At 49.7% G+C, this 12,002-nt stretch overlaps 1 protein-coding gene across 1 annotated transcript in view; it reads right to left on the bottom strand.

Moving 5' to 3' along the window:
- Positions 1-12,002, bottom strand: part of ITGA11 (integrin subunit alpha 11) — a 125,080-nt gene that overhangs the window by 88,537 nt on the left and 24,541 nt on the right. The window contains exon 2 of the mRNA XM_060618184.3: positions 2,404-2,515. Coding sequence (XP_060474167.2) covers positions 2,404-2,515 — 112 coding nt within the window. The remainder of the gene's footprint in view (positions 1-2,403; positions 2,516-12,002) is intronic.

The following is a 12,002-nucleotide window of genomic DNA, read 5'->3' as shown; positions in this document are numbered from 1 at the left end:
AAAGCACTATTGAGAGAAGCATTATTAGTTTTCTTAAACAGGATGTACAAGAAACACTAACCATAAGAAAGTTTTACAAGTTAAACTTTATTAAAGTTAAGAACTTCTGTTCCTTGAAAGATACCGTTAAGAGAATGAAAAAGCATATCACAGACTAGGAGTTCTTTGCAATGCTTTTCTCTGACAAAGGATTTGTATGCGGAATATGTTTTTTAAAATTCTATAAGACGGTAAGGAAAAGAAACACAACACAATTTTTCAAATGGGCGAAAGTCACAAATTAGACACTTCACAAAACGGGATACCAAAAGGCCAGTACATTTACACAAAATTACTCAACGTCATTAGTCGCTATAGTAACCCAAGTTTAACTCACAAGAAGATACCACCGGAATAGCTAAAATCAAAAAGACTGATAATACCAAGTGTTAGTGAGAATATGGAGCGATGGAAACTCCATTACATTACTAAAGAAAAGTTGAAATTGGCAAAATCATTTTGGAAAAAAGTGCTTGGCAGATCATACTAAAGCTACATTACCTACCCTTTAACTCAGCGATTCTCCTCCTGAGTATACACCCAATAAAAATGAGAGCAGACATCCACCAAAAGACATATATGAGAATGTTAATAGCATCTCCACTCAAATTAGCCAAAAAATGGAAACAACCCAAATATCCATCAATAATTAAGTGAATAAATACACTCTGCAGTGGAATATTACACCAGTGAAGGAACACGAAGTATAATACATTCCGCGATATATTAAACCCCAAAGACATAATGTTGAGTAAAACAGGTCAGGTATAAATGAGTACTTACAGTATGATACCATCTATATGAAGTGCAAAACCAGGCAAAACAAATCTGGTGACAGTGGTCAAAATAGGGATTACTTGGAGGGGCACTGACTGCCCCTCCCGTGTGACAGGGGTCACATGGGAGCTTTCTGAGGGGCTGGAAATGTTCTGGATCATGTTCTGGAAGGTGATGACACGGGCCTATACATATGTAAAATTTCACTGAGCTGTACAGTGGAGATGCCTACATTTTATTGTGTCTAGTTATACCTCAAAAGAAAGACAATAAGATACTCCTTCAAAAAAATATGAGAGGATTAGCCAGATCAGCATGGTGGGGTAAGGTGAGGTGGGGAGGTAGGAGATGACATCACTGAGGGAGGGCATAGCATGTGCAAAGAAGGTCTAGAGGGAGAACTGGAAAAACAGAAAAAATTCAGTTTGGCTAGAGTGTTGACTACAAGAAAGGAGTGGAGAAAGTGGAAGGAGAAGAGGTTGGGGAGGGTAGGCAGAGGCAACACTGGGAAGAGAGCAGGGTAGAACGTTTATCGCCACTGTTTGTGTGGTCCCTTGACTCGTCAAGGGTATCTAAGAGGGCCAAGAGAGGCCCAGCCTCTTCCATTTCAGGAAGGAGGGCCTTGCCTTCTGGCAGCTAAAACCCAAGCAGAGGGAGAAGAATGGCGATTAATAGTACATGTGTGGGGCAGATCTTACTGGGGTGCTGAAAACGTTCCAAGACTGATTTATAGTGATGGCTGCATAACTTAGTAAATTTGTTTAAAAAAAAAAAAACCATTGACTTGGGAAAAAAAAATTGACCTGTACACTTGAAAAGAGTGCTTTATGATACGTAAAATATAAGCCAACAAAGTTATTTTTAAAAGTCAGAGGCAGACCCTTCCCCCCTCTTGATTGTCCCTGCCCCCAGAGGCGTCCTTGGGAGGTTCCTAGCCCTCTCCCCCAACCCTGCCTCGCTCTCGCTTTCTTCTGCCCCACCTTCGCCTGTGGTTTAGCTTGTGAGCACACACACCCATCCTCAGAGACACTCCCCAACACCTCTCCAAGCAGCCAGGATCAGAGGCACTACCCCACTGATGAGACACTGAGGCCCTGAGAGCAGACGGGAAGGGGTAACTATCGGTTCTGGATGCCTGATACCTATGCTGTCACATAACGTGCCACCTACTATTTTCTTTCCCATTTCTCAGATGAGAAGATGGAGGGCCTGATGTGGAATGCTCGAGGTTTCATAGTCAAGGGCAGATGATATGAAGCCAGGACAAGAAGTCAAGTCACTGGACGTGAAGGTGTCTACACATGAGGGCCACTGTGGGCAGCCAATGGAGGGGCTGGGTGTGGGGGGGTCCAGGGCTGGGTGGGGTGACAGCTCTCACTCACCACTTCTTTTCTTTTCTTTTTGACAGAAAGAAAGAGAGAGCATGCACAAATGGAGGAGGGGCAGAGACAGAGGGAGGGAGAGCATCTCCGCTGAATGCAGAGCCTGATGTGGGGCTCAGTCTCATGAAGTGTGAGATCATGACCTGAGAAAAAATCAAGAGTTGGATGCTTAACCAACTGAGCCACCCAGGCACCCCTCACTCACCACTTATTGCCACTGATGTCATGCTGCTGCACTGTGTAACCGAAGAAGGCGGCCCTGGAGCCAGCGATGATTCGAGGCTTCCTGGTGTCCATGTTGAAGGTGTCTGTGAACCCTGGGGTGGGGAGAAGAGGATAGTCAGGCAGGAAGAGGTCTGGGCCCCAGTTGGTTGATGGTCCCCACTGGCAGGTCTTGGGTGTGGGAGGAGTATGGTCCCCTGTCCTTGGGGAGCCGCCATATGAGGTGGTTAATGTAGTCCCTGCTTTGGGGAGCCCACAGTCTGATAGGAGAGGTAGGAGAGGCGCACCCCCTGCCCTACAAGAGCCATAATCTGATAGGGGAGGCATAAAACCTACTCTCAAGTACACCAGGTCTGACTGGGAAGACCTGGTCCCTCCTTCTGAGAATGCCAGTCTCATGGTAGGGGTGGGGAGAAGATAGCTCCTTTCCTCCTTCACTATCCCTACCTCCAACTCCACTCCTTCTAGCTTCTGCTGGTTTCCTCTTCCATTTCGTTCTCTCTTTTCTCTCCTTTCTCCTCCTCCTGTCCCTCCTGCTCCTCCCTCTCTTCCTCCCTCTCATCTCTGCCTGCTAAAGAGTCAAGGAACTGCCTTCCCACCTGTCCCCCGCCAAGCCTTGGTTCCTAGTGGCCATGACTCCAGCTCTACTGGCTCACCACCACCTTCTGAACTGATTTGCAAAGCTCTGCCTGACTTCAGTTGGGGGTCACTGCTCGGCCGGGGCAGTTGACGCAAAGCAGAGAAACAGTCTCGTAACCCTTTCACCCTGGCCTCCAAGGTTTTCCTTGTTTCGTGAGGTCACGTGTCAATGAACCAATTCCACCTGCCAGACAGCCTTGGTGTTGAGCCTTTGGCATTCTTGTGCCAAATCACAAGAAACAACAACTCACATCTGCATGGCAGCTTGGTTCCTGAGTCTCTTCACATCTGCCGCCATTTTCCCTCACAGGACCTTGGGAGAATGAAGAAGCATCATCCACATTTGGCAAAGGGGGATCCAGTGCCAAAGTGGTTACGAGGCTTGTCCAAGGGTGCACAGGGGGTCAGTGGTAGCAGCAAGAACTAGGACCTGAGATGTCTGCTCTTTGACTCCTTCCCTCCACGAGGCATTTTCAGGGCAGGTCTGGCCTCCTTACCCATCATTAGTAGTAGGAACACCAAACTTGGGACCCATGGGCCTTGAGGGGTGGGATCCTACCATCAGCCCAAATTTTCAGATTAGTGAAATACAATCAGTAGAATAGAGTAGAGTAGAATAGAATAGATTAGAATAGAATATCACTTTCCCCCCCTTTCACGTATGTGTAGGGCGTGAAATACACGTTTATGTATTTCAAAGAACTTTTACATATATGTTACCCATTTGACCTCTATGACAGCCCTGTGACGTGGGTAGCAAAGGGTAGCCTGCGGGACAGGGCCTCTGAATGTGAGGCTAGTACCTTGAGTGTCCCACTGTCCTGCCCATGGACACTGAATCCCTGGGCTGAGTATTTGAGGGGGACGCCCAGGGGCACCTACTTGAACAAGACCTATTGTAAAAGGACAAGTGGTTTCTTCCACACTTTCTTTTTTGCTCTGCGAATGGATGCAGTGGCTGAAAGTTTCATCATTAGAGTCATTGAATTAGAGTCCCGGAGGGAAAACTGGAACTCCTTGGAGTCGGGATATTAGATATATGTTATCTCCCTTGTCTATGTCAATTGGTTATTAGTGCTGCCTGGAGCACTGTGTTAAGAGAGATTCTGAGGTCAAGTCTGTGCTCGGTGGGCAAGACTAGTGTGATCAATGAGCGGGATGGATCCTGCCATGGAAACAGGAGAGGACAGTGGCAGCAAGCTGCTATGTAGCTGTCCTCATATTCCTACTCTGCCACAGGAATTTAGTGTCATGGCCCAGAGTGGGGCTGGGAGACGTACTTAACTCATTAGTGCCTTATTTACCAGGCCCAGACTCTGAACAGACTTATCAGCCTGGCTAGCAGCAGGCGGCCTCAGGAAAGGGGACCCTGGTCAGGTGAGCCCAGGGGGAGGAACCAAGGACCCTGGTTCTTGGCCAGTAAGGGCATGTCCTGGAAGAGAAAGGGACGATAGTGTCACCTATGCAGGGCTGGGAGGTGGGCAGCGAGGGGTCGAAGAAGCGGGGTTTGCAGACAAGGAACTCGCTCTCTCTCCAAATCCGTTCCAGGAGTGAACACACATACACACACGCACACACACATGCACACACATATACATGTGCACACGCAATACACGCGCACACACATGCTTGTGTGCACACACACACAGGCCTCTGTGCACACACACGCACATTTACAGGCACAGGCCACATCCCTGATGGTGTGCAACACTTTGTCTGGCTCCCTGGCGCCCCCTGGAGACACCCCATGGTGTCCCTGGTCCTCTTGCTGTATCTTACCTCAGCAGGAGGAGGTGACCCTGAAGAAGGGGAAGGCACATTCTGGCCGTCAGGACCCTCCCACCATTTCCAGGCCTACAGGAGGGTGAGGGCCAGGGAAGATGAGGCCATAAATTGTGTCTTTGAGGTCCTCCCACTACCAGTGCTTCTTGTGTGAACATGGCCAGGGGTCCCTCCAAGATCTGTCAGATCCTGTTACTCCTCAGCCCCATACCCTCCACTGGGTTCCCACCCTACTCAGTCACAGCCAGACTCCTTACCTGCAAGGCCCTGTGTGACCACGCCCTCCCCGCCCCCGTGCTGTTCTTTCTTTTTATAATTTTTTTTTTAATGTTTACTTATTTTTGAGACAGAGACAGAGCATGAAGAGGGGAGGGGCAGAGAGAGAGGGAGACACAGACTCTGAAGCAGCTCCAGGCTCCGGGCTGTCAGCACAGAGCCTGATTGGGGGCTTGAACTCACGAATGGCGAGAACATGACCTGAGCGGAAGTCAGATGCCCAACCGACTGAACCACCCAGCCGCCCCTCATGCTGTTCTTTCTGCTCTTTTCCTGTCCTCCCTCCTCCATCCATCTGCTCCAGCCACGCTTTCCCCACTGGTCGGTCCTAATGATGCCTCAGACTGCCCTCTGCTCAGCGCCTTTGCCCTGGCTGTTCCCTCTGCCTGGAACACTCCTCCCCGGTCAGCTGCACAGCTCACCCCTCAAGTCATCCAGGTGTCTGTCTCAGTGCCATCTTACCCACCAGCGGGCCACCCCGTCACTTTCCGTCCCCCTCCTCCTTCTCCATTTTTCCTGACAGCACTTATCACAAACATATTACATATTTATCTGTTTCTCGTCATGCGGCTGATAGACCATAATATTCCTATGTTCTCTAAGTGGCACGAAACACTGCTGTACCCTCAGCTTCTCCTTAGCCCTTGGTGCCTGGTCGTAGGTATCGACTGACTGGATGGCTGGGAACCAGGCGCCACGTTGGGCTGGGATGCCCTCTCCCCTCCATGAGGAAAAGGGGAAAGAAAAGGATATTTCCTGAGCACTGAGATGTTCCGGGCATGATTCTAGGTATCTAACCATCGATTTTACATTAATTAGTTAGATCTTACACCAGCCCTGTGAGATAGGTATTATCCTACCTCTAGGAGGTTAAATAATTTGCCCTAAATCACTCAGCTGGGAGGAGATCAGAGCAAGTCCATGATCAAATAGCTCAGGGCACTGGGGTGATGTATTACCCCTGGGAGACCAGCCTTTTATAACAAGGACCCAATAGGGAGGAGGGAATATTTTTTTCAGAGAAGGGGGTCTTCCCTGCCCTCTGCTCTCCGGGGCCACCTCCTCTGCTTTGGAATTCTGCTGGGAGAAGGAAATGGAGAGAAGGCAGATCCCTGTTCTCCTTCCCTCACCTGGGGGTCTGTCTAGGACCAGTCTAGTCTCCCCTGCACCCCCACCCCCAACCTCCTGGGGATAGGATTAGTGAAGCCAGCTACAGGCTAGAGGACAAAAGCCCTCAGGGCCAGGGTATTAAGTTACAAAGTGGTGGTGTCCTCACTGGCGTGGGCATTTGCTTCTGATCAAACCAAGCCAGAGAATGGGTTTCCTAAAAGTGATGGCAAGTCGGATGCTCTGACCTCAGCTCCCAACGAGATCTCTGGCCCGCTCCTCTGATGGCAGATAGCTTTCACGCGTGGGGAATGTACTCTTCTCAGAGATTTATGATCTCCAAATACCAGTAAAACAAAACAAAGTTGTTTTTGACAGGAATCGGCAGGCCAGTCGCAGAGATGCTGGGAGACTGGCTGCTTTTCTGCCCTTGCTATTGATGACAGAGGGTAGAAACCCACAATTCTTGGGCTGCTCTCCTGTGGACTGTGGCCAAAGTTACATCAGCTTTTTCAGAAGCTTATCTGTATTTTTAAAAAGCACCAGTCAGTCCCAAGAAGGGATGGAAATCACAGCCCTGAGCTCGAGTACCACTGCAGGCTAAGGTGAACACCATGGCCCCGTTACCAGGTGGGGCAGTCCCAGTCCCAAATGCTGAGGCACGCTGGCCAGCACGCATCCAGAGCTCCTGCCGGCCAACAGCTCCACCGGGAGCCCTCGCTCTAGCTCAAGGTCGGCCGCTGGGCTTCCATGCTGCACTGGTCCCTTTTCATGGCTCACCCCCCACTGCCCAGCCCGGTCCCAAATCCTCCACATGTCTGCAGACTCACTTGTGCTAGTTTTCCTCTGGCTGCCTGCGTGCAGTTACCAAGGGCCCCCTTCTGCTCCCTAAGATGCCCCTTCCTCCCACCCTGGGGCCTTTGCACTTGCTGCCTCTCTGATGAACGTCTCATCCTCATCAAATCTCAGCACAAATGTCACATCCCCTCACATCCCCAGAAGCCTCCCTGACCCCCGATTATACCAGGTCTTGCCTGATGATCTCATCACCTCTTGTACTCACCAGTACAAGTGACTTCTTTATTATCACAGTTAGTAATTGGAACTGGTGTGATCATTTGGTTGATGGCGGCTCCATGAACGCCAGATAGGGTCTGTTTACTCACTGCTGGCTTCAGCACCCAGCCCGGGGCTAGCCCCGAACAGCACTGAGGGGTGAGCAAGACAGGAAGAGAGTGGGGAGCCTACCAGCTAGGGAGAGCTGCGTGGAGAGTAAGTGCAAGGCTGTGACCAGTCTGCCATGATGCTTAGAGAAGGCAGGGACCATGGTGGGCTAGGGCAGTCAGGAAGCTTCTGGGGCTGTGCTCTCAGCCTGGAAGGTTGATGCATACAAATTGGTGAGGTGGCCCAAAGGCAGTAGGCAGGAATTTCTGGTGTGAAGGGAAGGAGAAGAGAAGAGCCTGCCTGGCACAGGTGTCAGGACTGTCTAGCTCCTCCTGCCCTCCTGCCAGACTCCTTGAGGGTGAGTCCAGGCAAGGAGACAGCATGGCTTTTGAGATGAGGGAGGGTTGGTTAGAAGCCTGGCTCCAGCATTCATTCACTAATGGGCGACCCGGGGTCAGTTCCTTCTTCTTTCTGGCTGTTAGTTTACTCATCTATAAAATGGGACTAATAATGCCCACCTCGAATGGTGGGTGACGAGACTGAATGCAGTACCCAAACTGTGGCAGTGCCTGGTAGGTGGAAAGCACTCAATACATCTTGGTTGAATTAAATTGAGTCAAGATTCCCTGTTCTCTGGGCTGCCTCGGTGCCTCTGCCCACGCTGTTCATCTGTCCTAGGAGGCATTTCCTTCTTCCTTCCTTTCTTTCTTTATTCCTTCCTTTCCTTCCTTCCTTCCTTCCTCTCTCTCCTTTTCTTCCTTCCCTCCCTCCCTCCCTCCCTCCTTCCTTCCTTCCTTCCTTCCTTCCTTCCTTTCTTTCTTTCTTTCTTTCTCAAACATCAAGGCCCGGCTCTGATGACTCCTCTGCTACATTGTGGCCCTTCCTCTTGGATAATAGTAGTTTCCACATCTACCTTGCCCTCTTCCCTGTGTATACAATATTCAGGGCAACGTCCAGGAGCGGCTTTTTATCTTTACCCTGTGCCCGGAGGATGCAGGGAGACTTGCCTGCTGGATTTCTCACCTTCTGAGAATCTGCTCTCAGAACCTGTATCTGTGAGCTTCTTCCTGCCTTAGTTTACCTCCTAGCTTTCTGACTTAGGTACTAATGGTCCCCTGCCACTTAGATTATAATAATAACAAGCATAGCATTCACTACGTACCAAACACTGTTCCAGATTTATTTAATCATCACAATAACCCTTTTTTAAAAATTTTTAATTTTTCTAAGTTTATTTATTTTTAGAGAGACAGACAGCATAAGCAGGGGAGGGGCATAAAGAGAGGGAGACACAGAATCTGAAGCAGGCTCCAGGCTCTGAGTTGTCAGCACAGAGCCCAGTGCAGGTTCTCATGAACCACGAGATTGTGACCTCAGCCAAAGTCCAATGCTTAACCAACTGAGCCACCCAGGCACCCCACACAATAACCTTTTGAAGTGAGCATATTATCATTCTCATTTTACAGGTGAAGAAACTGAGACACAGCCAGGAACAGCAGGGATGCACCCCAAGGCCTCATCAGTCCTGCCCCATGCCTCCTGCCTCCATCCAGCCTTCTCTCTCTGTCAGCCCCATCCCCTTCCATCACCTGAATTCCTCACCCAGGTTTGACCTCCTCCCACTCCCTGCTCCTTAAAAACTCACGAGTCCCAGGTCCCACACCCTTAGGCCCTGCTCGCTAGAGAACCGATTGGTGAATCCCTGACCACAGGGACCAGGTGGGCCAGAAGGAAGCAGCCAGAGTCCTTGAAGGTCTGCACATAGCTCTGCTCAGCAGCCCTCTGTCTGCAGGGACCCAGGCCTCAGGTCACTCCCTGGGTCCCACGCTGCGTTACAGATGCACTTGTGTAAGCAAACGCCTTCATTTTCCTTGGACGATGTATGCTGGGATGGGGGCGAGGGAGGCAGAAATGCTACCCAGACTCTCTCCTATCATCTCCCTCTTCCCAGTTCTCCTTGGGCCCCAAGAATCTTCCCATCTAAAAGCAAATCACAGATAGAGAGGGTGGGAGGAAAAGACCCTGAAACTAGCTTAAGCAAAAAGAAACGGTAAAGTAGATCTCTTGCCACTGTGGAGGACAGAATGACACATTCCAAAGTGAGACAGAAATGAGATGTCAGTGCCTGGCTGTTTTGCACCATCTGCGTTGCTGTCCCTTTGGTACACAGTAGGTGCTCAGTAAAATATGCTGAACTACAGTAGAAAATTTAGCTCTGAAACAAACCACAGGGGACTCTTAAATCCAGGGAACAAACTGAGGGTTGCTGGAGGGGAGGTGGGGGGGGGGACGGGCTAAATGGGTGACGGGCATTGAGGAGGGCCCTTGTTGGGATGAGCACTGGGTGTTGTATGTAAGCGATGAATCATGGGAACCTGCCCCCGAAACCAAGAGCACACTGTATACACGGTGTGTTAGCCAGCTTGACAATAAATTATATTAAAATAATAATAATAAAAAAAGCAGGGGACTTGCTGGGATGAGTGTTATATGTGTCATGTGTAAGTGGTGAATCACTGGGTTCTGTTCCTGAAACCAATACGACACTGTATGTTAACTTGGATATAAATAAATAAATAAATAAATAAACAAACAAATAAATATCACAGAAAGAAAGAAAGAAACAAAGAAAGAAAGAAAGCTTAGCTCTGCCTAACAACAACAAACAACAAACACTGTCAAGCATTCCCACTTGACTTTGGGCTGGGCCACGGGAGGCAGAAATTAAAGTGAGTCAGTTCCCAGCCGAGGTCTTAGGCTACTCGGTTCATTCCTGCTTGTTCATTTGCACCTCTGCCATCCCTGTGAGAAGTATCTCACTCAGGCTAGCCCAGCGATTCCAGGAAAAGGGTGCAGGGCATTTGGCGCGAAGCTGGCCTAGCCAAACCCAGCTGAGATCAGCGATCCCCGGGATGCAGGAGCAAGCCCAGGGAGACCAGCAGAGCCACTCGGTCGGGCTTAGTTTAGGTCAGCTGATGCCAGACACGGGAGCTACATAATTATTAGGTGTCACTCAGATTTGGGGAGGGGGTATTTGTTACACGGCATTATTATAGCAATTGATCACCGACTTGGTCTAGCTCTTAAAGGACGGACAGTCAGGGAGGATTAGGAACAGTTTCACAGGGTGATTAGACAAAGACACAAGGAGAGGGAGGCTGGGGATCGGTGGGAACTCGTGGTTTCTGGGGTAGGAACCTGATCGCTGCCTTCTCAAGGGCTCACGAGGAAGCCCCAGGGTGACGCAGGGTGAGACCTGTGCCTTGCCTGTCAGGGAACAGGGCGGCCCAGCCAGCAGGTCATGACCTGAGCCATGCATCAAGCCTTAGAGCTGTGCTGTCGTGCCTCGTCAGGACACAGAATGGCAGACACGGGCAGCAGACCTACAGACAGACCCTGAGCATCGATTCTGGGCTCCACTAGGATCTGTGCGGCCACAAAGCCTCCACAGCACAAGGGCCCTCCTGTACCTCATTTTCTTTCCTCCTAATTGCCCGGGCTTATGACTACTACCCTCTCCCTCCCAGACAATTAAACACTTGGGTCAAAGGAGTAGCAATTTTGTTATCAGGGAAAGGTAACTTCTTTGGGTTTTATTTTTATGAAGGACCTTAGAGATCAAGTAGTCTATCAGTCTCCAAACTTTATTTTTCTGGAGAGAATCCCAACTTTTTTTTTTTTTCTTTTTAACACAATCTACACAGGAAATGCAGACACAAGACGTTGAGGTTAGGTTAGGGGCAGGGGATAAGGAGTACCTCCTCACCCCCAGTGAGAGTCCTAAGACAGTTCTTTTGAACCCTAGAGTGTCCTGGAACATAGTTTGAGAAGCACTGGCTCAGGTTTAAGATGCTTATTGTCATAGGAGAACGAACTAAGGCTAGGAGAGGGGTGGGGATTCATGCAAGGTCACCAACTTTTCTTCACACCCATCTTTATTCACCACCAGTTCTTTTTCCTTCCTTCCTTCCTTCTTCCTTCCTTCTTCCTTCCTTCTTCCTTTCTTTCTTTCTTTCTTTCTTTCTTTCTTTCTTTCTTTCTTTCTTTTCTTTCTTTTCTCTCTCTTTTTCGTCCTTCCTTCCTTCCTTCCTTCCCTTCTATTTTTAAAGATTTTGTTTTTAAGTCACCTCTACACCCAAGATGGTGCTCGAACTCACCACCCTGACATCAAGAGTCGCACGCTCTACTGACTGAGCCCACCAGGCGCTGCACCGCTGGTCCTTCTGCATGACCTGTCTCTTGAGTCCTCTGATTCAGTAAAAATCTACTTGGGTCTGTGACGCTTCGGGTCCCATGCTGGGTAGCGGGGACACCAAGGCGATAAGCTAAGACTTGTGGTGGTCAGAGTCTGCAACCACGTGGGCAGGCCAACAGACACGTAAGCAAGTCAGCAGAGCCCGAAGCAAAGCTGAGAGGAAGTTGGACCAGGGCGGTGTGATGTGGGTTCTAATCTCAGCACCGTCACTAACTTGGCTGTGTGTCCGTGGAGAGTCACCATGCCTCTCTGGGCCTCAGTTTCCCCATCTGTAAAGTGACAGTGTTCTGCGCTCTGCCATCTAAGGCCCAGTCCCCTCACACATCAGTGAGGTTCGCCGGGGCAAACACACAGCCGGC

This window comes from Panthera onca, chromosome B3 (genome assembly GCF_046562875.1).
Source record: "Panthera onca isolate mPanOnc1 chromosome B3, mPanOnc1 haplotype 2, whole genome shotgun sequence".
Lineage (NCBI taxonomy): Eukaryota > Metazoa > Chordata > Mammalia > Carnivora > Felidae > Panthera > Panthera onca.
This window is presented reverse-complemented; position numbering and strand designations above follow the sequence as displayed.